Raw genomic sequence first — 26,683 nt, 5'->3', positions numbered from 1 at the left:
GTCCCGGAATTGTGTGTCGCACTTTTTCGGACGATTCAGACAACATGGACGCGGAAAGTGGCAGCGATTTGCAACTTAGAAGAAGAAGGCGCCGGGACCCAGACGAGCCAGAAAAAAACGAATCGAACGCTAGAGAATTGGCAGTGGCGGTGACGGTGGCCCAAGAGAACGATGAGGAGAATGAAGAGCGCTGGGTTGGGCCATTACCTGTGGAGGCAACACTGGCCAAAAAGAGGAAAGGTAGCTGCAGAGATAGACCGAGGGCGAATTGGAATGCTGCATCTGCTGAGTGAGAGGGTTGAGTTCGAGCAAGATCCTGTGAGGGATGGTGAGCGATTGTAGCGTATTGTGCCCTCAGAACAGAAGGTCGACATCTCATTTCTGGCCACTCGGTACTTGAGCTTCCTCCCAAAACACCGATAGGGGCTTAGTACTGCATTTTTGATAATATGTAACACTATTGATCACAGATTTGTTATGATAGATGATAAAGCTAACATTTACCTATACTTGTTATGTACTTGGCATCTCTCATTTAATTCCCTTAGCAGCTATATGAGGTTGGAATTCTAATTCTGATTAGCAAATGTGTGAGTATTGGTTCTCTTGAAGGCTTTGTTAGGGAGTAGTGCTAGTGGGGGCAGGGGAGCAGGGGTAGAAGCCAGTGCCTATTTAGGGTAATAGAGAATAAGGAAAGAGAATTTCAACCCTGAGCCTTCTATTAATGAATTTTCAAACCTAGGAAAAGTTACTTAAGTGTCCTGGATCACAGTATTTTTTCATCCAAAACGCGCGGTCTGTGGTTTGCAAACCATGCTCTTGAGATGCCATAGACTGGAGTATTTTGCCACTAACGTAGAATAGTAACAATTTTTTTAAATCAGATGACAACTGGAGAAAGGGATAGATTAAATTTTTTTGCTGTTCAAGTTTTTCTGGGAAATGTTTCCTTAAATGTTTTAAAACAATGGAAATGTGGTCTTTCTAAGCTCAAATCTTATTTTTTTTTTTTCACTCTACACTACTTAAAACTTTTCAGTGCATTTTATTTTCAAAACAAAGCCCAAACTCCATAACATGGCATATAAGGCCCTTTATGATATGATCTCTCCTGCTCCAGTACATCTCCCATTACTTTGCTTTCACAGTCTCTTACTTGGTGCACCAGCCATACTAAACCACTTGAGAATGGGTTATTACCCTATATCTCTTCTGGATGCCTGTCTACATTATCATTAGTGTCTACCTGAAATAATTTTTCTCACTCCTTTTACTGGGCAAAATTATGTTTCATGTTTAGCACTTGGATATCACCTCCTGGGAAGCCTGTGACTTTTCCAATCTTGACAGGTTTTTTTTAAAGCACATTGATCATAACTCTGGGGTAATGTTTATCAAACTGAGTTTACAGGTAGACTTCAAATTTTACACATTCAAATTTCAAAGCAGCCACTTTTTTGAACATTATATATTGAAACACTTCAAACACATTTTTTTTTTTCCCATTCTCTGGTCCTTTGGTAAATGTTTCCATAGCAACTGTTTCCTTCACTGGCACTTGCTACAATTTGTAATTATATATTTGTTCATGTAACTTTCTGATTAATGTTTCTCTTCACTGCTAAAACTAAACATGTAAAGAACAAGGACCAAGCCAGGTGCTGTGACTCATGCCTGTAATCCCAGTGGCTGGGATGGCTGAGGCAGGAAGATCACAAGTTCAAAATCAGCCTCTGCAATTTTTTGAGCCCCTAAGCAACTTAGGGAAACCTTGTCTCTAAATGAAAAATAAAAAGGACTGGGCATGTGACTCAGTGATTAAGTGCCCCTGGGGTCAATCCCTGGTACCAAAAAAAGAAAAAAGAAAAAAGAAAAAAAAAAAAAAAAAAACAAGGACAATGCCTGTTTTACTCCAGCGGTTGGTACAGTGCTTTGCAAATAATAGATGCTTCATAAATATATTTAGTAAATGAATATTGTAATGTTTATTCTGTTTAATTATTTTTATTTCATTTTAATATTTTGCATGTTCTTTTGTAATGAAAGAAATGGTAATAAATGGAAAACTCCAAAAATATTGAGATGTTGGTTTGTTTTTGTTTTTGTACCAGGGATTAAATTCAGCGGAGCTTAACGACTGAGTCACATCCCCAGCCCCTTTTTTAAAAAATATTTTTTTTATTTAAGACAGGATCTCATTGAGTTGCTTATGGCCTCACTAAGTTGTTGAGACTGGCTTTGAACTCACATTCCTCCTGCCTCAGTCTCCCAAGCCACTTGGATTATAGGTGTATACTACTGCACTGGGCTCAAATGCTGGTATTACTGTTAGGAAGTAAGTATCTTACAGACTTAATATAATTGAAACAGAGGTGGAAATTATTAGGTGTGAAAATCTTTACCTTTAATCAGATGCATATTGTTTTTAAACCAGAATACTGTATTGTTTGAAGAAAAAATTAAAACTAGAAAGTAAAAAATGTTAGGAAAAATATTGAAATTTTTTTCTAAAGGAACAAGAGTTTAATAATACTTGCTTTCTAGAATTGAAGCCATCTCCTTTAACATGTTCCTCAGACAATGGACTTGTGTATATACACTTTTGAAAAAACATGATATATGAATATATAATACTACCTTTAATTAAACTGTTTCTTAAGGATAGGAACTATGTCTTAAGTCTTTATGTCCATGTATCTGGAACTTATTTTGTTATCAAATAATTCTTCCAAAGGGACCTAACAAAGAACAACAAAATCTGAATTAGATAGGATTAAATTCTGCTGCCAATTTCAGAAAAACCCAAATAACAATGATGTAAAATTGAGGTGTACTTCTTTTATATGTTTAAGTCACAAGGTGAGTAGTCCAGAATTGCTGTGGAAGCTCCAAAGATTTCTAAACTCTTTTCTGGCTCTCTGCCCTAACATAACTAGGCTATCTATGGCCTCATCTTCATTTTCTTGAGTTGTTATTAGAATTATAGCAGTCATATCCCAGTTCTATGCTGTAGAACAGAGGAAGGGAAGAAGGGCACTTACGCTCGAAGACTTCCTGACTATCACAAATCACTCCCATTTTATTTCATTAGCATATGGTCACCTGCCATTCCAAGACCTCTCCCATTTTATTTTGTTAGCATATGGTTACTTGTCACTCCAAGGGAAGGTAAGAATGGTCATCTTTTAGCTAGTTGTTAGGAGTCCACATAAAAGGTAGAATCTTACCAAAAATGAAGGGAAAAGTAGTTTGTTAGACAACTTTATATGTAGTAGTAGTGAAAAACTAATAACAACTCATATATTCAATTTAACAACTTGATATAGGTAGGTTTGGCCATCATTGGATTATTTTATTTGGTATAGATACTGTGTCAATCTGGGGGGAACTAGCAAAATTGTAACTCATAATAAAGACTATTTGACATGACTTAGTTTACCACTCACAGGTGCTTTGCCCTTGGCAAAAATCTGAGAAACACTCAAGTGGATATTTCCTGGGATTTTCTCAGTTCTAAAATCTAAGCATTTTATTGTGTTTACATGTCTCAAATCCAGTATTAATGACTTCAAAGAAAATATGTGCCTTAAAAATAAACCAAGATATCTTATGGATATCCACTGGTCTCTTATTTAAATTAGTATCTATAACTGGGATCTACATGGTTACAAAGATGGTTGTGATACTTTCGAGAAGCATTTTAAGTTGTTTACATTTTGTTTTTCAGTGAAACACTGTTTTAAAGTCTTTGGAACAGTTAAGCATCTATCTAATCCCTGGGAATCTGTCATAATTAACCAAATAATGGTGCTGTGCAGGTACTCCAAAATCATAAAAGTCATAAATAACATAACAGACTTTGGATTGTTTTATTATGTGTGAATTGAGAGAAATTAAAATCTAGAATAAAGTATAAAATAGAATTTAGGAAATTCTATATAAAATACAAAATAATGTTTGGTTTACTCATTTGTTAAAAGTAATTTTTTTAACTTTCTTTTTCCAGTTCTAGAGTTTGAAAGAGTCTATCTTGATAATCTCCCCAGTGCATCCATGTACGAGCGCAGTTATATGCATAGAGATGTTATCACCCATGTGGTATGCACCAAGTAAGTCATCACATCTTTTAAAATTTTTTTCTTAAAAGTTTATGTTTTTAAACCAAATCTTTAATTTTGAGATGGATTTATTGGAGTAACTTTAGAATTTTACATGCTTCTATTTAATTCCAAAAGTTCTGTAATAGTTTAAGTTAAATAAAGGTCTACATAGTCTTCCCTGTATCATACAAAGAATGCATTCTCTAAGACAGAATCCCCTGGTATGTGTGTATGTGTTTTGGAAATTAATACCAAGAGAGGAATGAACCAGGTAGTGACTGAGCTTTCTTGAAGAAGAGGGTATGTAACTTAATATAGGAAAATTTGATAGCTGGCCTCTTTAGCTCTAATAAGTTAACTAAGACATCTTGGAACTATCAAAGGCCCTTCCAAATAGATGAATGGAGGATTTGGAGGATAAAAAAAAAAAACTAAAAAACAATAATGTTCTACTGTTGTTGAACTCATAGTATGCCCAGATACTATACTAAGAATTCTTCATTTTATAGATGAGGAAACCAAAGTTCAGAGAAATTAAATGGCTGAGAAGTCTGAAGAAAAAACTGAGTACTAACTCCCAGAGGATTTCTATTCCTTTGAGGATTTTGAACCTCTGAGCAGGAGAACTACATGAGATTTATATTTTTTAAAGGGCCATTCTGTGCTGAGATGAATGGATTCAAATAGGGCAAAGTATATACAAGGAGAACAGTTAAGACACTGGTATAACAATCTGAATGAAATATGATGGTGACTTGGATGATGTTGGCAGTGAGTATGGAGAGTAGATGGATTAGTGTTTTTTGGATCAGTCTAGTTCTTGATCTCTTGGAGACAAATTGAATTTCAGGTACAAATATAAATATCCTCATAGTTCATGGGTAGGATCTTTTCTGGTACTGAGGATCAAACCCAGGGGTGCTCTATGTCTGAGCAATATCCCCAGCCCTTTTTATTTTTGAGAGAAAGAATATTTGCAATCCTCCTGCCTTAGCCTCCCAAATCCCTGGGATATATATAGGTGTGTGCCATTGCACCCAGTTCATGTACAGGATAATTCTGATAAAAATATTAACATCTTTCCTAATCCAAACTTGACAGTGTATAAAGCAGCTTGTAGATGCTAGCATTGCTTTTACTCTCAGTTTTGTTTTGTTTTGTATTGTTTTTTTATTTTAACCCAAAGCTGTGGGAGTGTAACAGAAAGTTATAGGTTTTGTAGTTAGATAGATCTGAAAGCTACTCAGTAGCTATAGACCTAAAGCAAGTAAATTTAACATTTTAAAATAATTTCTTGATTTATAGAATAATGATAAATATCCATCTAATAGAGTTGTTGCAAAGGTTAATTAGGGCAATATGTGTATCGTATCTGACATACTAGGTTTTAATAAATCTCTATTGGGAGGTGGGTACTGGAGTTTGAACCCAGGTGCACTCAACCACTGAATCACATCTCCAGCCTTTTTTTTTTTTTTTTTTTTAAAGAAAGTATCTCACCAAGTTGCTCAGGGCCTCGCTAAGTTACTGAAGCTCGCTTTGAACTTACCATCCTCCTGCCTCAACCTCCCAAGCTGCTGGGGTTACAGGCGTACACCACCATGCCCAGCTCAATAAGTCCCTGTACTATTGTTGTTGTTGTTTTTTAGTTGAAGATGGACGTAATACCTTTATTTTATTTTTTAATTTATTTTTATGTGGTGCTGAGGATCAAACCCAGTGCCTCACACATACTAGGGAAGCGCCCTACCACTGAGCCACACCCCACACCCCAAAGTCTCTACTCTTAACATACCTTATAGGAAAAACTTCCATTCAGGGATTTTTTTTTTTTTTTTTTTTTTCGGTGCTGGGGATTGAACCCAGGGCCTTGTGCTTCCAAGGCAAGCACTCCACCAACTGAGCTATCTCCCCAGCCCTCAAAATCCTTTTGATTCTTAAATTACCCAAATTCCTTGAATAGGATATGAAACAAATTTATGTTCAATTTTGCTGTATATGAAAGTAGTTTATCTTCTGAAAGATTACATTTTCTCAAGAAAAGACTGCCTGTGGGTAATTTTAGCAGAAAGAACTCCTGAAGTCTAGTGATTCCTGGAGATATTTCTTTTTTTTCCTTTCCTTTTCTTTCTTTAATGTCAAATCCTAATTCAATTCTGATCCTAGCCCTTGAGATTAAAATTAGTTGCAGTATTCCTTCTGTACTCATACAGTGGTCTACATAAAGGAAGATTTAAACAAAATCAAAATCTATTATTGAAAAAGTCACAAATTATCAGTGAATTTTTGCTTTGAATATACTGAGTGATTCATGGATATTTTAGAAATTGACTTTTAAAATTTATATATGCAGGACAGATTTTATTATTACTGCCAGTCATGATGGACACGTTAAATTCTGGAAAAAAATAGAAGAGGGAATTGAATTTGTTAAACATTTTCGTAGTCACCTTGGTAAGAATTCTGCGGGTTTTTTTTTTTGTTTGTGTGTGTGTGTGTGTGTGTGTGTGTGTGTGTGTGTGTATCTTACACAGTACTAAAGTTTCTTTTAAAATATTGTAATTTTTTCCTTTGAATTATGCAATTTTGTTTCATTGACATTTACCAGAATGTTTTAATTTGATTTATTTAAATAGGAGTTATTGAGAGTATTGCAGTTAGCTCTGAGGGAGCTTTGTTCTGTTCTGTGGGTGATGATAAAGCAATGAAGGTGTTTGATGTAGTGAACTTTGACATGATCAATATGCTGAAGCTTGGGTGAGTCCTTTTTAAAGTATATATTTTTTGACTTAGTGAAATATTTTTTTTAAATAAGGATTTATTTATTTACTTATTTTAAGAATGGACACAATACCTTTATTTTATTCATTTATTTATTTAGATGTGGTGCTGAGGATTGAACCCAGTGCCTCACACATGCTAGGCAAGGGCTCTACCACTGAGCCACAACCCCAGCCCTAGTGAAATAATTTTTAAACCAAACTTCACCATTTCACAGGTTATTTCAAAGCAGTTTATATTACCACACCATTAATAAAAGTACTGTGGGGCTTTGCTTGGGAAAATTGGGGTGAATCCTTGGGATATTTGGAGGTTTCTGCTCTGGTTTTTTATTGGTCACAGAAATTTCCAAACAGCATCATAACACAGATTTATTATATCCAACTAATACTATGAGTAAATAAGTGAGGAGTCATTGTGTTTAATTACTTGTACTTCTAACTTTCTTGTTGTACTGTACTTAATGATGTGGGATTGTGTTCTTACAAGGTTTATGCTTCATTTTGGAATCGTTTGATTATTTTAAAGTTTGGAGTATATGAATAACCTAATTTTACATGGTTAGATGGTACAATAATAAAATTTATACTTTAAGCATATTTTTTTAAGATAACATAATAGATTTATACATATCTAAGTTGCTGAGGCTGGCTTTGAATTTGTGATCCTCCTGCCTCAGCCTCCCAAGGGGTGGGGATTACATGTATGTACCACCACGCCCAGCTAAATTTATACATATCTAAATGAATGTCAACTTTAGTACAGCATTGTCAGGAATTTCTGGGACTTGCATTAATCAGTTTGAATGGCATAACAAAAGACCATAGACTAGGTAACATGAACAACAGAAATTTATTTTCTCACAGTGCAAGAGGCTGAAAAATTCAAGAAAAAGTTTCCAGCAGAGTTTCATCTCTGATGAGGGCTCTCTTCCTGGCTTCTCATGGTGTCCTCACATAGTTGGAGGAGGAAGAGAGAGGATATCACTTTCTCTTCTTTTAAGGCCTGCCTAGAGCCTCACCCTTAAGACCTTATTTAACCTTAATTACCTCCTAAAGGCCCTGTTTCCAAAACGTCCTACTATGGACTGAGTCTGTAATTTCAAAATTCCAAATTTTGGAATTTTCCTTCAAAATAAGTTATAATTTTATGAGCTACTAAAGGAAACCAGTTTCATTGTTTATTGGTTAAAATTTATGGTTAGAACACAATATTACTTATGGTTAGAACAAAAAATTACCTAACTTAATCTGTCTCATTTTCCTCAAATAATAGCTATTTTAAGAAATCAAATTCATTGACAAATTCTGAAAATTAGACCTTTGAGGATTCAAAAAAGGATATATTTCAGGATTGATAGAAATTTTAAATGAAGGAATTCCAAAAAAAATTTTGAGTATCAGCACCATGGTTAGAATAATAGTGTAACTTCTCAGAATGACTATTATAGAGTAAAGTCAACCCTCATTTGAAAGTATAAGTTTGGTACATGGATTAAATCTGTACTAGTTCTTTTATACTTCTTTCCTCAGGCAGCATGTCTAAAGCTTATAGTTTAATATCAAGATTGATTAGTAATGAGATTGTGCTAGAATAGTGTTTTCCTTTTTTTTTTTTTTTCTTGTTTTTTCTTTTGGAGGTGGAGTCCTTCTGTGTTGCCCAGGTTGGTGTTGAACTCCTAGGTTCAAGTGATCATCCCATCTCAGTCTCTTGAGTAGCTGGGACTACAGGCACACACTACTTCCCTGGCCAAATATTTTGATTATAAATGTTTCAAGAATGGATTTATATATTCTTAAGGGCTAATCTCTTTAAAATTAAGTTATACATACAGTGTTAAATATCCAAAAGACAGTGCCTCAGAATACCTTAAGGTGCAGATCTGATTAGGTTTCATTATCTACCAAAGAGAAGGAAATGAGCTTTCATATGTAATTTTTTTCCTGTGGTTTGGTAGGTCCTCAGAAGTTATTATCATTACATTGACAAGGTCATAGAGAAAATTTAGTGACTATACCTAACTGCTCCTCCCCATTTTGTACCTCTTATTTTTGAGCAAAGAATCTAAATTCTAAATCACTGGCTAGTATATTTTTTGGCGATGGGCTAGGGAGGGAGCTTATTTGTACTAATCTTTTTTTTTTTTTCCCCTCTCCCTTAATTCTTACTGCTTTAGCTATTTTCCTGGACAGTGTGAATGGATCTACTGTCCAGGGGATGCCATATCTTCAGTTGCTGCTTCTGAGAAGAGTACAGGAAAAATTTTCATTTATGATGGTCGAGGAGATAACCAGCCACTTCATATTTTTGACAAACTTCATACATCACCTCTTACTCAGATACGGCTAAACCCAATTTACAAAGCAGTAGTGTCTTCTGACAAATCTGGAATGATTGAGTACTGGACTGGGCCTCCTCATGAATATAAATTCCCCAAAAATGTGAACTGGGAATATAAAACTGACACAGATTTATATGAATTTGCCAAGTGTAAGGCTTATCCAACCAGCATATGTTTTTCACCCGACGGAAAGAAAATAGCAACTATTGGTTCTGATAGAAAAGTTAGAATTTTCAGGTTTTTAACTGGAAAACTCATGAGAGTCTTTGATGAATCATTAAGTGTAAGTATAATTTAAATGTAATCAGATTTTACTTTTCCAAAAATGTCTTTGGAACTCCTCAATCCACCCTGATTCTTGACATTGTTGTGTTCAACATTTGTTGAAGTGATAGCACTGAGATGATAAGAGTACCAGGGGTAAAGCTATGACAGAAGTAGAGATTCAGAATGAGAGTTTGACAAAAAATCCAAATGTTTATTATCTGTGGCCAATGGAGTATTAGTCATAAAGAAGAATGAAATTATGGCATTGATTGGTAAATGGATGGAACTGGAGAATATCATGCTAAGTGAAATAAGCCAGTCCCCAAAAATGAAAGGCCAAATGTTCTCCCTGATATGTGGATACTAACCCACAACAAGGGAGGGTGGGGAGAGGAAGATTAAAAATTCATTGGATTGGACAAAGGAGAATGAAAGGAAGGGAGGGGAGATGGTAATAGGAAAGAAAATAAAATGAATTGGACATAACAATTCTTACTTATGAGTACATGACCAGTGCAACTCCAGATGTATAGCCACAAGAATGGGGTTCTAATAAGTTACACTTCATGTGTGTCCGATATGTCGAAATACACTCTACTGTCATGTATATCTAAAAAGAACAAAATAAAATAGTAGCCTATAGCCACATGTGGCTATTGAGCACTTGATGTCTGCAGATACCAAATTCCCAGGATGTGCAAGTCTCTCATAAAATGATGTAATATTTGCACATAACCTATGCATCATATCCTCCCATATACTTTAAATCATCTCTAGATTACTTACAATACATAATAAATATAAATCAAATGTAAATGGTTGTTATATTGTGTCATTTAGGTAAAAATGACAAGGAAAAAAGAATAATATAGAAGTGATAATATTTTGAACATATTTAAAACATTATATGAACTTTTTCTGTTTTTATTTTGTTTAAATAGCTACTAGAAAATTTTAAAATTACTTATGTGGCTTGCACTATATTTCATTGGAAAATACTAGTCTGAGGCGTTTAAAAGGCAGCAGATATGTACCATAGTCTCTATGGAGAAAGTTCTAGTTATATTAACCAACTAGGTTTTTTAATTAGAAAAACAGTTACCATTTAGAGTAAAATACTTTTTTATTTTTCCTGGTGTTGGGGATGGAACACAGGGCTTCATATATGCTAAGCACTCATTCTACCAGTAAGCTATACCCCTAGTCCTAAAATCTATTTTTTGCTTGAACTTACTAATGTTCTTTTATTTCCTGCTTATAGGGTTTAGAGTCCCTTGAGAAACTATATAAATATAAAAACATTTTGGCTCTTAATGTGTGTTATGCTTCTATTCAGTTCTCATTGCCTTTATTTACATGGGTGTACCCAGGTACAGTGACTAATCACAGCTACTCTGGAGGCTGTGGCAAGAGGAGCACAAGTTTCAGGCCAACTTCCACAATTTAGCAGAGTTTTAAAAAGAGCTGGAGAATGTAGCTTAGAGGTAAAGCCCACCGGGCTCAATCCCCAGTACTGCCAAAAGAAAAGTATATCTATGTATGCAGCATTTTTGTTAATAAATGGTTCATTTCCTAGATGTTTACAGAACTACAACAGATGAGGCAACAGCTACCAGACATGGAATTTGGCCGAAGAATGGCTGTAGAACGTGAATTGGAAAAGGTGGATGCTGTAAGATTAATTAATATAGTTTTTGATGAAACTGGACACTTCGTGCTGTATGGAACAATGCTGGGCATTAAAGTTATAAATGTAGAGACAAACCGGTAAGCTTAGTATAATGAATGTTTTTTTAGAAACAGGGAGCCATTTCCTCCATCAGGGAAACAATGAAAGTTTTGTTTGTTCCAAGACAAGTGGAATAGTCCCAAATGTCTAAACTTAACCAAATGTTTTGACTGGATTTTTCTGTGGTCTCTTGGTTGTTTATAATCTTATGTAAAAAGTTTCCACTCATGTTTGTAAAAGAAATTGAAAGAAGATATGCATAGTTTCAAGTTTTTTTTTTTTTTTTTTTAACAAGTTTCAGTCTGTCTTGTTTATTGATTTAAATTAGTCTGGTTCATGTTAAATGCTGCCAAATATTTTAACCACAGAATTCAGCGTTACATCCTGCTAGACATAAAATCAGAAGTTAAAATGCATGAAACCACAATAAGTCTTTTGTGCAAATAGTCCATTTGGTCTTAGTAGAAAATGTCTACAATCAGATAACTTACTAAATGTAAATGAAAAGAAAGGATATTTTAGGGAGAAAAGTTTTGTGCTCTACATTCCCACATATAAACATTTATATTTCTGGGCAATATAAAGTTTTTGAAAGCTTATAAAAACATTAAAATAATAGGAATGGGTTAAAATTATATAGTCATCCCTTGGTGTCCATGGGGCATTGTTTCAGGACCCCTTGCACCACCAGTTCTTGGTGTCGTATTTCACATAACTTATGCATATCCTCCCATATACGTTAAATCATTTCTGTATTACTTAACAACACCTACTAATTGTAAATAGGTGTTATATTGTATCATTTAGGGAATAGTGACAAGGATAAAAGTATACATGTTTGACACAGACACATTTTTTTCCCAAAATATTTTTGGTATGAGATTGTTTGAATTCACAAATGTAGAACTGAGGGCAGATTGTATAAATGAATGATAAGTTTTTTTTTAATAGATAGTTTTTTAGAACAGTTTTAGGTTCACAGAAAAATGGAGAGGAAGATAAGAGTTTTCCCATATACTCTTGCCCCAACACATGTAAAGCCTCCCTTGTTGTTATCTTCCACCAGAGTGGTACATTTGTTAGAACTAATGAACCTACATTGAAACATCATTCTTACCCAGAATCCATAGTTATGTTAGGATTCACTCTTTCACACTTGGGTGTTATATGTTCTATGGATTTGGACAAATGTAATATCAAACAGTAGTTTCATTGCTCTAGAAATCCTCTGTGCTTAAACTCTTCATCCCTCTATACCCCACAATTCCTGGCAACTACTCATCTTTTTTTTTTTTGGTACTACGGATTGAACCCAGGGATGCTTAATCACTGAGCCACATCCAAGTCCTTTTTATTTTTTATCTTGAGACATGGTCTCACTAAGTTGCTTAGGGCATTGCTAAGTTGCTAAGGCTGACTTTGAACTTGTGATTCTCCCACCTCATCCTCCCAAGCTGCACCTACCCCACTAATCTTTTTATTCTTCATAATTTTGCCTTTTCCAGAATGTCATGTGTCATGTAATTGGAATCACATACTATGTAGCCTTTTCAGATTGGCTTCTTTCAGTTAGTAGTATGTATTGAAGTTTCTTCTAATGTCTTCATGGGTTTTTTTTTTTTTTTTTTTTTTTTGGTACTGGGGATTGAATCTAGGGGTGCTTTATCACTGAGTTACATCCCAGCCCTTTTTATGTTTTGAGACAGGGTCTTGCTAAATTTGCTAGGCTGGCCACCTCAAATTTGAGTTGCTTGTATTATAGATGTGCGCCATTGTGCCCAGCTCATTCCTTTTTAGTACTCAATGATATTCTATTGTGTGTATATACCACAATTTATTTATCATTCATCTACTGAAGGACATCTCTCCAAGTTTTGGCAGTTACAAATAAAGTTATTGTAAACAGTCATTTACAGGTTTTGTGTAGACACAGATTTTCAGTTCTTTTGGATACATAAAAAGAGGCCCAATTGCTGGGTCATACAGTAACAGTATATTTATTTTTATAAGAATTCACCAAACTATCTTACAAAGTGGCTGTACACTTTTATATTCCCACCAGCAGTGAATGAGTTACTGGTGCTCCACATCCTCACCAACATATGGTATTGTTAATGTTCTGGATGTGGGCTATTCTAATAAATGTGTTGTGCTATCTTGTTTTAGTTTGCATTTCTCTGATAACATGAGATGGAGCATCTTTTCATATGCTTATTTGCTATCTGTATATCTTTGGTGAGGTGTTTGTTAAGGTCTTTAGCCAATTTTTTAAATTGGTTGTTCTTATTGTTAAGCTTTTAAGAATTCTTTGTATATGGTGCATAACGGTCCTTTACCAGATATGTCTTTTGCAAATATTTTTCCCCTAGTCTGTAGCTTTCCATTCTCTTAAATGATAGGATTTTTTTGACCTCTCTACCAAATTATGGGTGAATGGAGGAACACTTCCAAAAACTTTCCACCAATTATTTTGTAGATTGATAGCTGATAGTTGATTCTTTCATCTGTAAAATTGTTATGATTGGAATTCATTCTGGTAATTTTACTGTATAAAACAATGTTATCTTTTCCAGGTGTGTGCGGATCTTAGGCAAGCAAGAAAATATCAGAGTGATGCAATTGGCTTTGTTTCAGGGAATAGCCAAAAAGCATCGTGCTGCGACTACTATAGAGATGAAAGCTTCTGAAAACCCTGTTCTCCAGAATATTCAAGCTGACCCAACAATAGTCTGTACATCTTTCAAGAAGAACAGATTTTATATGGTATATGGAAGTACTAGAAGATAGTCCTTAATATTTCTTCCAGCTTGGTTGGAAGTTGTTTTCTTGGTTTGTGTCTTCAACTGAAGAGAATGTTAGCAGCAATAGCTAACAACCAGATTACCATCTTACTATGTTAATATTGTAGAATATTTAAGAGTTAATTTTAAGTATTTATTACTATTTTCCATCACATTTTGAAAAATATTCACCCTGGTTTTTCCAGCTATTTATGCTATCATGATAGGAAATTAGTGGTGGTTATAATCTTATCCAAAAAGTTTTTGCTATGGAATTTTTAATTTTTTATTGTTTTTCAACTTTTAAAGATAATTTATATACCCTGAACTTGCACAACTTCCTTCTCTAAATCCATTTCCTTTTTTACCTTTTGACTTCATTGTAACGGTGCTACCTGGGAATTATATATTCCTGATGGATTTATTCCCCACTCTGAAGAATTCTAAGTACTAAGATTGGAGTGCTGGGGGTGTAGCTCAGGGAAGAATGCTTACCTAGCATCCATAAAGGCCCTGGGTTCTAGCCCCTGTACTGCAACAACAAAATAAACTAAAATTATGCTAAAATCATACTACTGAGCTACCTAGGACTATCTGAATTGTTCAGCCAAGCAGAAAAGTGTAAAGCATAGAAACCTGCTTTTGTATCTTGTCCTTCACACTGCAGTCAGAGAACTAAGTCCCAAATGTGACTGTTATTTTTCTGCCCAAAACCCTTTAGTAAGTCCCCAGTTACCTAGGATAACTGGCTCTTCTTGACTCTACAGCTTTGTCTTTCTTCACTTTTAGTTCATTTGCTACTGATAAGTCAGACTTACTCCATTCATAATGTTCTTCTTTTTAACTCTGGGCCTTTGCTCATGCTCTTCTGCCAGTCACATGCCTCACCCCAACTTGTGCTCCATACTTGTTTGTTTGTTTGTTTTAGTTGTAGATGGACACAATACCTTTATTTATTTTCATATGGTGTTGAGGATTGAACCCAGTGCCCCACACATGCTAGGCAAGTACTCTACCACTGAGCTATAACCCTAGCCCCCATACATAAATTCTTTAATGACAATTTTGCTTATGACTTTTAAAGTCATTGCTAAAAATGTATTAATACATATAAAATGAAAATAATTTTTACCTGTAATTATGAAGCAAAAATCATCAGAGAATTCTTGATATATACTAAAACCACAAAAACTAATTTTCACTTGCTTTATTAAAACACTTTAAGTAACAAATTATATTTTCTTTTTGTTTCCACTAAGTTTACTCTTAGTTGATTAAAGTATAAATATTCATTTTAAGACCTGAGAAAATAGAGAAATAATATATAAAAATCAATGCTTATCACACTGTTATGAATTTTCTTTCAGTGTTATCAAATGTACATATCCTTGAGCAAAACTCAGATGGTATACATATATGTGAATTTTGTATCCATTGTTTTAAATCTACCATCACCAAATAGAAAAGTAGAATTTTATAATTTGATATGTGGGCTAAATCAAGGTAACTTTAAAAATTTTTTATAAATACATAGTACAACAGCCATTTTATTCCTTTGGAATTTGGAGAATACATCCTAGCTTTGTTTTTTCTTAATTTGAAATCAATCCAAGGGGATCAGGGAATGACATTTTGCAAAATAGGAACTGGTATACTAGCTTTTCCTTCCTAGAACTCAGCATCAGGTAGGGCTGGCTTAGAGGATTTCCATTGACTGAGTCAAGTAAAAGAAATGACCTTGACAAGTCTATTTTTTGACAACTGAAAGATTGTTACCACTTTTCTTTGTACCCTGAGATTTCTACAACTTCACTCAAAATTCGCTTTCAGTGTCCAAACTTCAGGATTTAGATCAAGTGAGATTCTAGGTGGGGGAAAAAAGCCAAGATCCATTACTGATCCATCTTTGTGAATCCATCCTACCTGCGCAGAATAGTATAAATGGTTAATATGTATATTATTAACGTTTAAATGTTAGGCACTGTTCTCTGAGCACTTTATATTCATTCTTTTAATATTCACAACTATGGAGGTGGGTACTGCTATCCTCTTTTATGAATGAGGAAATGGAAAAAATTATTTCCCCAAAGTCATATAATTAGTAAATGGCAGAAATGGACTTCAAATCCAGGCAATCTAACAATAAAAATTAAAGGACAGGTGGCAGGGTAAGACATACTACAAGACGTAAGTAAAGTACTACCACAAATAAGTTATCCTGTTAAAAAAAATTCAAACCTAGCCTTAGCAACTTAGCCTAAGCAACTCAGTGAGACTCTGTCTCTAAATAAAATATTAAAAAAAGGGTTGGGGATGTGGCTCAGTTGGAAAGTGCCACTGGGGTCAATCCCTGGTAACAGAAAAAAGTGTGCCCAAGAAAATTTCTACTCAACTCCAATTTGAAATCATACATGCTCATTATATTATACGGAATGTTTTCATATTAGACAAATGTAAAAGTAATTTGATTCCCTTACATGTCTTATGGTGGAAAATGATTCCTGATATAAACCTTTATTCTAATGGGAATTTAACCTATTTTCCTCAAATACTTCATTAGAAATGAAATTTATTTATTTATAAATTTACCAGATGAAAACATTAATTCATTCAGCCATGTTTTATTTTCCTTCCCAAGTTTACCAAACGAGAACCAGAAGATACAAAAAGTGCAGATTCTGACCGGGATGTTTTTAATGAGAAGCCTTCCAAAGAAGAAGTCATGGCAGCTACTCAAGCTGAAGGACCTAAACGAGTTTCAGATAGTGCAATTATCCACACAAGCATGGGGGACATTCACATCAAACTTTTTCCTGTTGAGTATGTATTATGTTTGTTGTCTTGCATAAATACCAATGTAAATGTGTACATCTGAAACTATGCAACTTAAAATTGGTACTTTGACATGGAATTTTAAAGAATTGATAGAGCTCTATTTGCAAGCTTTCTAATAATTATGCTCTACTAGACAATGGGAAGAATATTATACATATATTCACAAACTTATTGTAAGGACAGAATACATTGGCTATGAAAGTACTGAATGAGGGGGTGGGAATGTCACTCTTTGGTAATGCACTTCCCTAGCAAGCACAGGGCCCTGAGATCAGTAGCCAGCACTGCAAAACCAGAAGTGCCAAATGTGCCAATTATAAACTATAACAATATACAAATGTATACAAGTGTTATTATTAACTGCACATCTGAACTGTAGGTTTTATGACTTGCTTGTTTTAACTGGCTTTTTTTTTTTTTTTTTTTTTTTCAAAGCAAGTATTTAAGGGAAGGATAATTATTTTTCTTTCCTGACATTTGCTAAACTGCTTCTGCCTCTTTACTCTCAGTAGCTATACACGTTAAAAATACATTCAAACAAAAACTAAAAGGGCTTCAGTTTTTAAAAAATTGAAAAGTATTCTGAACAGTTTAAGCTTACAAAATGAATATACAGTACCAAATGCAATAAATATATGACCATTTTTTATCTAAAAGATGCTCTTATAATGCCTTCACTTAAAATATACTTATGTTGGATTTTAAGGTTTTATCACGATATATTTTGGTATTGAAGAAGGAACAAGGCAGTTCGAGACTCCATAATGTATCATAGGAAATCATAATGAGATTAGATAATACTGAAAAAGCTTCATATTCTTAATGATTGTCATTTGTGTGTGTGTGTGTGTGTGTGTGTGTGTGTGTGTGTATGTGTGTATGTGTATTGTATCTTAAGATGGTATGGTTGTAACTGCTAAATGACCTTAAAATACTGTCAAACATTAATAAGCATTCATAATCTGAAGATACTACATTAAGCAATGAAAATATCCTACTACTTATATGTCTTTTCAACTCATTTGTCCTGAGATTCAATGATGTTATGGAAAAAAGACTGTCCCAAAATATTCAGAAGACATTAAGAACATCATTAGGAAGTAGAACTGCAAAGAAAATTGTCTTAAAATATTCAGAATAGTTTTTATATTTTTCATATATATTTTACGTAGGTGCCCTAAAACAGTGGAAAACTTCTGTGTTCACAGCAGAAATGGTTATTATAATGGGCATACATTTCACCGTATAATCAAGGTAAGTATACAGATTTCATGAGTTTTAAATAATAGTATTCTAGTGTACTTTTTCACTGCCATGACCAAAAGACTGGACCAGAACAACTGTAGAGAAGGAAAAGTTTATTTGGGGGCTCACAGTTTCAGAAGTTTCAGTTCATGGAAAGCAGGGCTCCATTCCTTGGGCTTGAGGTGAGGCTGAACAACATGGTAGAAGAGTGTGACATAGGGAAGCATCTCACATGATCAGGAAGCAGAGTGACTCCCTTAGCCAGATACAAAACATATACCCCAAAGCCATGCCCCTAATGCCCCAATCACACCCCACCTGCCTTCAGTTACCAATTAATCCCATCAGGTGATTAATTCACTTATTGGGTTAAGGATCTCTTAACCAGACCATTTCTTCTCTGAACATTCTTGCATTATCTCACGTGAGCTTTTGGGGGACACCTCACATCCAAACCATAACAAATAGCATCTTGTTGCATAACAGTTAAGCCTAAGGAATTTTTCTCTCACATGTATCAGTTTATTAGAGGGGAATAGGAAAGTGAACAATGGAGGTGATTAAAAGAATGGGTAATTCAAGAATATATAGACTCGAGGGCAGGAATAGTAGCTTGATTAACTTTTTGTAAACAGTGAAGCAATATTTTGTCACTAACTAGAAAAAAAGCTAAGAACAATGAGTAAAGGGGTCATTTTAAGATAAAACCAATAAGCAAGTAACTTGTTCCTTGTAGCTAGCTAAGGGCTAGCTCTAGAGGATAAAATTTTAAGACTTACAAGAGCCACAGAGCCATCTTATCTGTGAGAACTATTACACTTAAGAGAGAAATTGAGCTCAGCCCCAGAATTATGAACAACATTCCATAGAGTAGATGGGGTAGTTTGGTATGGTTCTTAGCAGGTCAGAAATGGCAGCAGGAGGAATCAGATGCCAGGGTTCTGAACAAAATTAGTGAAGTGGCTCTTGAGGAAATTCAGAATACTTTAGGGAAAGAAAGGGAAATCTGCTTTTCTTCAGATTATTAGGAAGATAGTGTATGTCTATAACTGAGAACATAATTTACTAAAATGGTTTAATCTAACCACTTTTAAGAGTTACTTTTAAGGAAGTTGAAAGATTTCATTGAATACAAAGCATTCTTGATAGAAATACATAAAATTGCAAAGCACATGTGTGTGCATGTATGTACTAGATATATAAAAAATGATAATGTAATATGCTTTTGTGTATTTTGTGTTAAGGGTTTCATGATTCAGACAGGAGACCCAACAGGTACAGGTATGGGAGGAGAAAGCATATGGGGAGGAGAATTTGAAGATGAGTTTCATTCAACATTGCGACATGACAGACCATACACACTCAGTATGGCCAATGCTGGATCAAATACTAATGGATCCCAGTTTTTCATAACAGTAGTACCAACGGTGAGTAAATAAATGTCTATAAGTTATGATTTAAGAGTAAATTAAATGGGAGAGTTGCATTATTTTTCTCTGTATTCTGCATTACTTGTATATCTGCCAAAATATAAAAATGAAAACAAATTAGAGAAGAAAATGTAAAATTATGTAACATGAGTTTTAATTTTGTAAAACAATACTGTCATGTAATAAGTACAGTGGACAGCACTTCCATTAGAATTACATTCCAATTCAAGATAACTTGAGTTACTAGTCTCAACTTTGCCACTACTAATTGTGCAGCTTAAAAAATCATTTCACTTCTCTAAGCCCTTTTTTTCATCTTTAGAATAGAAGAACTAGGGTATATGAAGTATCAATTTTAAGACTAAAATTTTCCACAATTCTGATATAAGAATACAATTATAATAAATGGCATTGTATTTGATGAAATACAAGTTCATCTAATTCTATTGCTGTGTAGTGCCACACAATTATAAAAGGTTTATACTATTTTTTTTAAATTACGTATCAGTGAAGAAAGGAAATATTTACAACTGCTGTCTGCCAGGCAGTAGTAAGTCTCATGAACTGTTCACAATGCTTATAGTATCACTTTCCTCAGTAATGGATGAGGAATCAAATGGTGAGATATGATAAACTTGCCAAAATTCAAGTAAGTGGCAGTGTTACCATTTGAACTCTCATCTAATACCGCAGGTAGCTGATGCTTAAACTATTCCAAATTGCCTCTTACTCTTCAGGTAACATTCCTGCAGAGAACTTCTACAACCTTAGTCATACTTTTTTAATCTCTGCAAAGTAACTTACCTTTAGCAAACATCTTCCAGCTTCTTTGGTCTGAAGGATGTAGATATTTAATTAAACTATTTTATACAGTTAACCTTCTGTATCAGTGGGCTCCTTATCCAACAATTTGACCAACTGCAGGTTGAAAATATTCAGAAAGAAAAATGGCATCTCTTTTTTGTTTCTTGTCATTAATCCTAAACAATACAGTTGAACAACTGTTTACATAGCATTTACACTGTACTAGGTATTAAAATCTGTAAATAATCTAGATGATTTAACAAGTATACAAGAGGATGTGCTTAGATTATAAATTCTACACCATTCTACAGATTTGGCATCTGTGGGAGATGGGAGTGGATCACTCTCCCATGGATACCGAGGGATAACATGCTTTTATATTTTTTTCCTTTAAACTGGGAATAAATTTTAAAAGTGTCTTAAGTTTTTATTATTAATATTTTTGTATTCTTAAAAAATATAATAAAATGAAGCATAAATTTAAATTCTTTTTAATTTGCTCACCTAGAGGGTGTGACTTAAGAAATTTATGTTTACTAAGATTTTCCATTTGTTCTCCATCACAGCCTTGGCTTGATAATAAGCACACAGTATTTGGACGTGTAACTAAAGGAATGGAAGTTGTGCAGAGAATCTCCAATGTCAAAGTCAATCCCAAAACAGATAAGCCTTATGAGGATGTCAGCATTATAAATATCACTGTCAAGTAAAATAAGACTTGTTTCATTTGCAAATAAAAATGTACATATTAAACACAAGATTTTTTTTTTTAATTAGGAAGCTTAGTGCTTGCTGAATATACAAATCATGTTTTAAAAAATGCAATACTGTATTTTTATATGTGTCATTAAAGGCCATTTTGTAAAAGCTGCCTTTAATTTTTCTTTTAGTATTTCTAATCCTGAATAAATAGATTAAAATGAACAAAATTGGGCAAACAGCCTTCTTTCTCATGAGACTCAAATTAAATATGAAATCATAAAATAATGATAATGGTACATATTTGCCTTAACTTTTAAAAATATATGTCATATGAAATGTACCTTTATAAATGTATAAGAGGGCAGACCCCTTTACAAAAAAATACTGGGATCTGATACTATATACCATTTCCTTTCTTTTACAGGATTTTTGTTCATACCACATTTTTGTCTTTTGATCACTATTAAGAAGTATTGGTAAACAAACCATCAGTAAGTCAATAGGAAGCCCCGTTGGTCAAAAATGTTATATTCTTTAGTACTATGAAATATCCATTCAAACACAAGAATCAAAATAAATGATTACTTAAGTACTTGGTTATTTATATGCAGGTTTATTTGCTACTTTGGTATTTTTCTAATGTAGCTAAACAATTTTTTCTTGTCCTCCAGTTATAATATATCATACTTAAATAAATATACCACAAAGGAATATACATAAGTTAAAAATTTGGGTATCTAATAATAGATTACTAGAAATTGGAGCAATAAAATGTTCAAATTTATATGCTCATTTTTTCTTCACTTACCCTTACTTAATAAGTTACTTAATTACTTATTAATTGTAGGGATTCATGTTCCTATAATTAATCAGCAGGATTATTTTCTATATTAGGTACCACAAACATATAAGATGGAAGAATATGCTAAATTATGGATGTAATAAAAGAATATTGTGCCCTCTTTATTAAAAGTACAACTTAACTTTGACCTAAAATGACTTTGAACTGTGACTTTTACCTTTTCTTCCTTATTTTAGGTGTTAAGCTTGACTACCTCGCTTTTTATTCATTCATAAAACCTTAATCTGAATTTTTGGTAAGACTGCCACCAAGTGGTGATGATGCCTCATTTCCCCCCAAAATGAGTAAAAGTATTTTGCTTTGAAAATTCTTGTTTGATTAAAGAATTTTTCCATTCCTTGTCAAAAACAACCAATCATGGTTATCTAAAAATATACAGTGCAATGACTTTCTTTAAAGCATGTTTTGAATTGTTATCAAGGTATAATCTCAGATTTACTCATTAGTCCTTTTCATTCATTTTTTTAGGGAAGAGTACAGCACTGTCCCCTTTATCACTTTGTAAGTTGAAAACTATCCCAATGTTATATAAAGTTTTTCTCTTAGCAATACTAATTCATAGGCTGGTCGGATTTTTCAAGTCTTTTTTTAAAGATTTAAACTGAGGGAGGAGCTTACATATGCCACTCTTACTGCCACTGAGCTACATCTGCTGTCCCACAAGCCTTCTTTGGGGTGGGAGTCAGAGGATTGAATCCAGGGGTATTTAACCACAGGGCCACATCCACACCCCCTTTTTTAAATTTTGAGACAGGGTCTTTTAAATTACTTGGGGCCTTGCTGAGTTGCTGAGGCTGGCTTTGAACTTGCCATCTTTCTGCTTCAGCCTCCTAATATACTAGGATTAGAGGCAAGTGCCACATTTTTAAAAATAGTCATTTAAAATGTTATGTTCTTGCCAGATGCAGTGGCACATCTGTAATCCCAGCAACTCAGGAGGCTGAGGCAGGAGGATCTCAAGTTCAAGGCCAGTCTCAGGGATTTAGTGAGACTGTCTTAAAAAATAAAAATGGTGGGGATGGAGGTCAGTGGTAAAGTCGCCCTGAGATCAATCCCCAGTACCAAAAATAAGTAAATCTCTAGCAACAAAGATAATTGAAAAAATGCTGTGTTTTCATGTGAAACAGGTTAATGTTAAAATTTAAGAACAATAAAAACTAAAACACTTTACTTTGTTCATTGCAAAATTTTAGCTTCCCCTTCAAAACACTGCAGTTTTCTTAAATATGATCTACATTACAATTATGGGGAAAGTTATTTCTAAATCTTTATCAAACAACATCTGAAATTTGATAGGCAAGTCAATCCCACCCCTTTTCGATTTATTGTTTCTCTTAACCACAGCACAAATACAATTTATTTATTGCTGTGCTGGGGATAAAACCCAGGGTCTCTTGCATGCTAGGTAAGCACTTATACATGCTGAGTAAGCACTTCTACCACTGAGCTACACCATTGCCAACCTTGAATAATGTTTTTTTAAGTTGGTTACTAGCAAAGATATTAGATACATGGTTGAAGAAACTGACCTTTTAGAATAATGATAATAATAATGATAACCCTGAATAATGTTTTTTTAAGTTGGTTACTAGCAAAGATATTAGATACATGGTTGAAGAAACTGACCTTTTAGAATAATGTATAATGATTTTAACATTTTATTGCTGTCTATTCTGATCATATATGTAGTGCAAATAATGGCTTCTGGTGGTTATAAAGCATTCCTGGAAATATAGACCATGGCTATACACTTGACAAACCTGCCTTACATAATCCATACAATATTATTTAGATTTTAATACAGAAATTCAGAGCTAGGAGGCAGATCCCAACATACTATATTTAAAACATCTGTCACTCTTAAATTTGACATTTCCCTGGAGAAGCTTAGCATAATTTTAACTGATTAGTGAAAGAATACAACCACAAACAGTAATAGGAGCCCAAGAAAAATATTTAGGAAAAATCACACACAAACCATATATATGTACCTAATATTCAGGTGTAAGCACAATTTTAAAACTCTGTTCAGTTATATGTTAAGAATGTGAATTACAAAGTTTAACAAAATTAGAGAGGTAATAATTTACAAGGAAAGCAAGTTCACATATTTTTTTTTTCCCAACTACCAAGTAGAGAATACAGTTCAAGGGCTCACAGGCAAATGCAACACCATTTTTATTTTCACAGTTACTGAAATCATTCAAATATTAAATAATTTAATTCCAAGGAATTATTTATGCACACTAACTACTTGTAACAGCATGACTTTTTACTTGAAAAATAAAGGATGAATATTATATTTACTTATTTACATATTGCCCATAATACTGATGAGCTTTTTTTAATGTGTTTTTTTTAATATGGGTTGCATAAAATCTGAAGAACTTAAATAACAAATGTACTTTTTAAAGAGTTTTCTAAGTTTTTGTTTTTTAAAAAACAAAAATACCCTTGAAAAGGCTGAATCCACACAGTGCCACCTAAGTCACATCTTCTCAGATATCATTGTCCTTATAACAATTTAACCGATATTTAAGATTCTACTTCATCCTGAAGTATGAAGAGCATTAAAAGAAAAAAACTACCTATGTAAATATAATAAATCGTGCTTCCACAATAAGAGCATCCTTTAAAAATAAGAAACAGTAAAGATCACAAAAATACTGCCTAATAAATGTAAACTTTTTTAGTACTGCTTTAGACATATTTTTCCTCTTAAATAAATGAGGCCTTGTCATGTAGAGTCTTATGTTTTATTGTCAAATAAATGTACTTGTTATGGGAAATATTTAAAGTAATTAAATAATAGGCATTGCCCACCATTTCAACTTCTCTTAAGGTAAAAGTAGTTTTCTTTTTAGGTCTCTTATGAAAAGCTGACCCTGGTTCTTTGTGTGACTTGCTACATTTTACCCAAAATTGTCCCCATAAATGATGCGGTATTATTTTAGAAAGAAACACTAAGTAAATATGTTGAAAAACAAAAGGACCAGTTTAGATCTCTGACCTAAGAAATAAGTCTAGGTTCAGTACTGGAAATGGGTTTTTCATAAGTGAAGATCAAATGACTTTCACAGTTTTATTACTTTTCAGCTAGTACTAATCTGACAATGTTACCTAGTTAGATAACATTTGATTCTTTTTGACTGTTTTATACAAAATGCTTTAGGAGAAAGTTTTAATAAAACTGTATAAAATATTAACTTTTATAGCTCATAGCTAGCATGAAAGGTGATGTTATACTGAAGATAAAAGTAATCTTATTACCCTAAGATGAGGTTTAAAGTCTATTTCATTAAGCAACTTCCATCCTACAAATCAGTACTACCAAAATTCAGTGAAAGGCAAGTTAAAGAAACTATACTTCCCTTGCACCACAGAAATTCCATTAGGCACTCAGTAGGCTATTCTTTTTCACTTAAAGAAAAAAACTTCATTTACCCTTTCTCTGTGCCTACTTTTCTCCCAATATATGGGCTGCATATAATCTGAAAAACTTAAATAACAAATGTATTTTTTAAAAGAATGTATACCCAAGAAATTTCTATTTAATCTGATCTAACCTGTTCAGATGTTCAAACTTTGCCACAGAATTTTTTTAAAGCAGTAACATACTTAGTTCCCAGGCCAAGATTCTTTTACATACACAAATTATCATATTTAAGATGTAGAATCTCTTGCAATGTATTGTGTGCAAAATAACTTCACCACAAAACTTTTAAACAACTGCTGCATTTAAAATCAAGCAACATCCAATACTCCAGCAGCTACAAGTTGCCGTGAGAGCCAGTCCAACCCTTCATACAGCCCCATACCACTTCGAGCATCACAGCCCTGAATAAACCAACTACGACCACAGCATAATTTATGAAGACTGAGAAGTTCAGTGATTTCTTCTACTGACAGGGCTCCAGCAACATCCTGAAAAACATACACAGTACAATTTTTTATCAGTCTATTACAACTTATCATTTTTTCTAATTATTACGATTTGTATACAAATCTCCTGATAGCATTCTCACAGAAGCCTAAACAAAAGTTAAAACCTAGATTAATCATTCAATAATTATCCTGAGATAAATAATACAAAAAATTAGAGTTTTGGTAAAAACGATTTGTGTGTGTACATATATATATTTTGCAAGAGTAACTTTATTGAAGTGTAATCAATGAAGGTCTAATCTGAATGAAGGATACTGCCCATGTCAGTAAAAGAAATTAACACATATATACTATAAAAATGGTTTGTATAATGAGTTCATTACATTCCCTCTATGAATGGCTCTTGCTCCAACTTTCCAAGGACAGCAACCAGAACCAATTCTTTACATATTTTTTACAGAATATTTCCATGCAAATAAACAAACATTTTATACTTTTTGAATCTTGCAGGTTTGAGTTTTTTTTGTTCGTTTTATTTAACATGTTGAAGTAAAGATAAAATATCTTTCCATTATCAGCATGTGCAGATTTTTCACAATATTTTTAACATCAGAATTGCACTCCATTGTGTGGATGCAACATAATTCAATTAACCAATCCTATACTGGATATTTACTGAAGTGTGCTTATGTGCTATTACAAATCCATATACAGAGTTGGCCCTTTGTTTTGGACTATGCATCTATGGATTCAGTAAACACTGGATTGAAAATATTCAGGAAAAAAACTGAACTGAACAAGTAGAGACTTTTTTTTACTTGTCATTATTACTTAAACAATGAAGTTTAACAACTATTAGCATAGCATTTACATTGTATTAGGTATTATAAGAAATTACAGATAACATAGTATTCAAGAACAT

At 33.6% G+C, this 26,683-nt stretch overlaps 2 protein-coding genes across 2 annotated transcripts in view; one reads left to right on the top strand and one right to left on the bottom strand.

The window, feature by feature from the left end:
* Positions 1-14: 14 nt before the first annotated feature.
* On the top strand, positions 15-23,416 carry PPWD1 (peptidylprolyl isomerase domain and WD repeat containing 1). The gene is made up of 11 exons (XM_079144866.1): positions 15-240; positions 4,007-4,109; positions 6,454-6,554; positions 6,737-6,857; positions 9,058-9,505; positions 11,066-11,256; positions 13,792-13,981; positions 16,637-16,818; positions 18,006-18,087; positions 19,323-19,505; positions 20,879-23,416. The coding sequence occupies exons 1-11, from the start codon at positions 45-47 to the stop codon at positions 21,020-21,022; spliced, it is 1,941 nt and encodes a 646-aa protein (XP_079000992.1). The 5' UTR covers positions 15-44; the 3' UTR covers positions 21,023-23,416.
* A 100-nt stretch (positions 23,417-23,516) lies between these two features.
* TRIM23 (tripartite motif containing 23) overlaps positions 23,517-26,683 on the bottom strand; it is a 51,642-nt gene continuing 48,475 nt past the window's right edge. The window contains exon 11 of the mRNA XM_079144875.1: positions 23,517-25,800. Within this exon, the coding sequence (XP_079001001.1) occupies positions 25,621-25,800 (180 nt within the window). The 3' untranslated portion in view covers positions 23,517-25,620. The remainder of the gene's footprint in view (positions 25,801-26,683) is intronic.

The sequence above is a fragment of the Sciurus vulgaris genome, assembly GCF_902686455.1.
Source record: "Sciurus vulgaris genome assembly, chromosome: 6".
NCBI lineage: Eukaryota > Metazoa > Chordata > Mammalia > Rodentia > Sciuridae > Sciurus > Sciurus vulgaris.
The sequence above is the reverse complement of the archived record's forward strand: the minus strand, read 5'-3'. Positions and strand labels throughout refer to the sequence as shown.

Excerpts from the sequence above, each read along its gene's own strand:
- PPWD1 (XM_079144866.1), top strand. The coding sequence starts at position 45 with ATGGACGCGGAAAGTGGCAGCGATTTGCAACTTAGAAGAAGAAGGCGC. Across the intron at positions 4,110-6,453 it reads ACCCATGTGGTATGCACCAA|GACAGATTTTATTATTACTG; the intron begins GTAAGTCATCAC and ends TTATATATGCAG. Across the intron at positions 11,257-13,791 it reads ATAAATGTAGAGACAAACCG|GTGTGTGCGGATCTTAGGCA; the intron begins GTAAGCTTAGTA and ends TATCTTTTCCAG.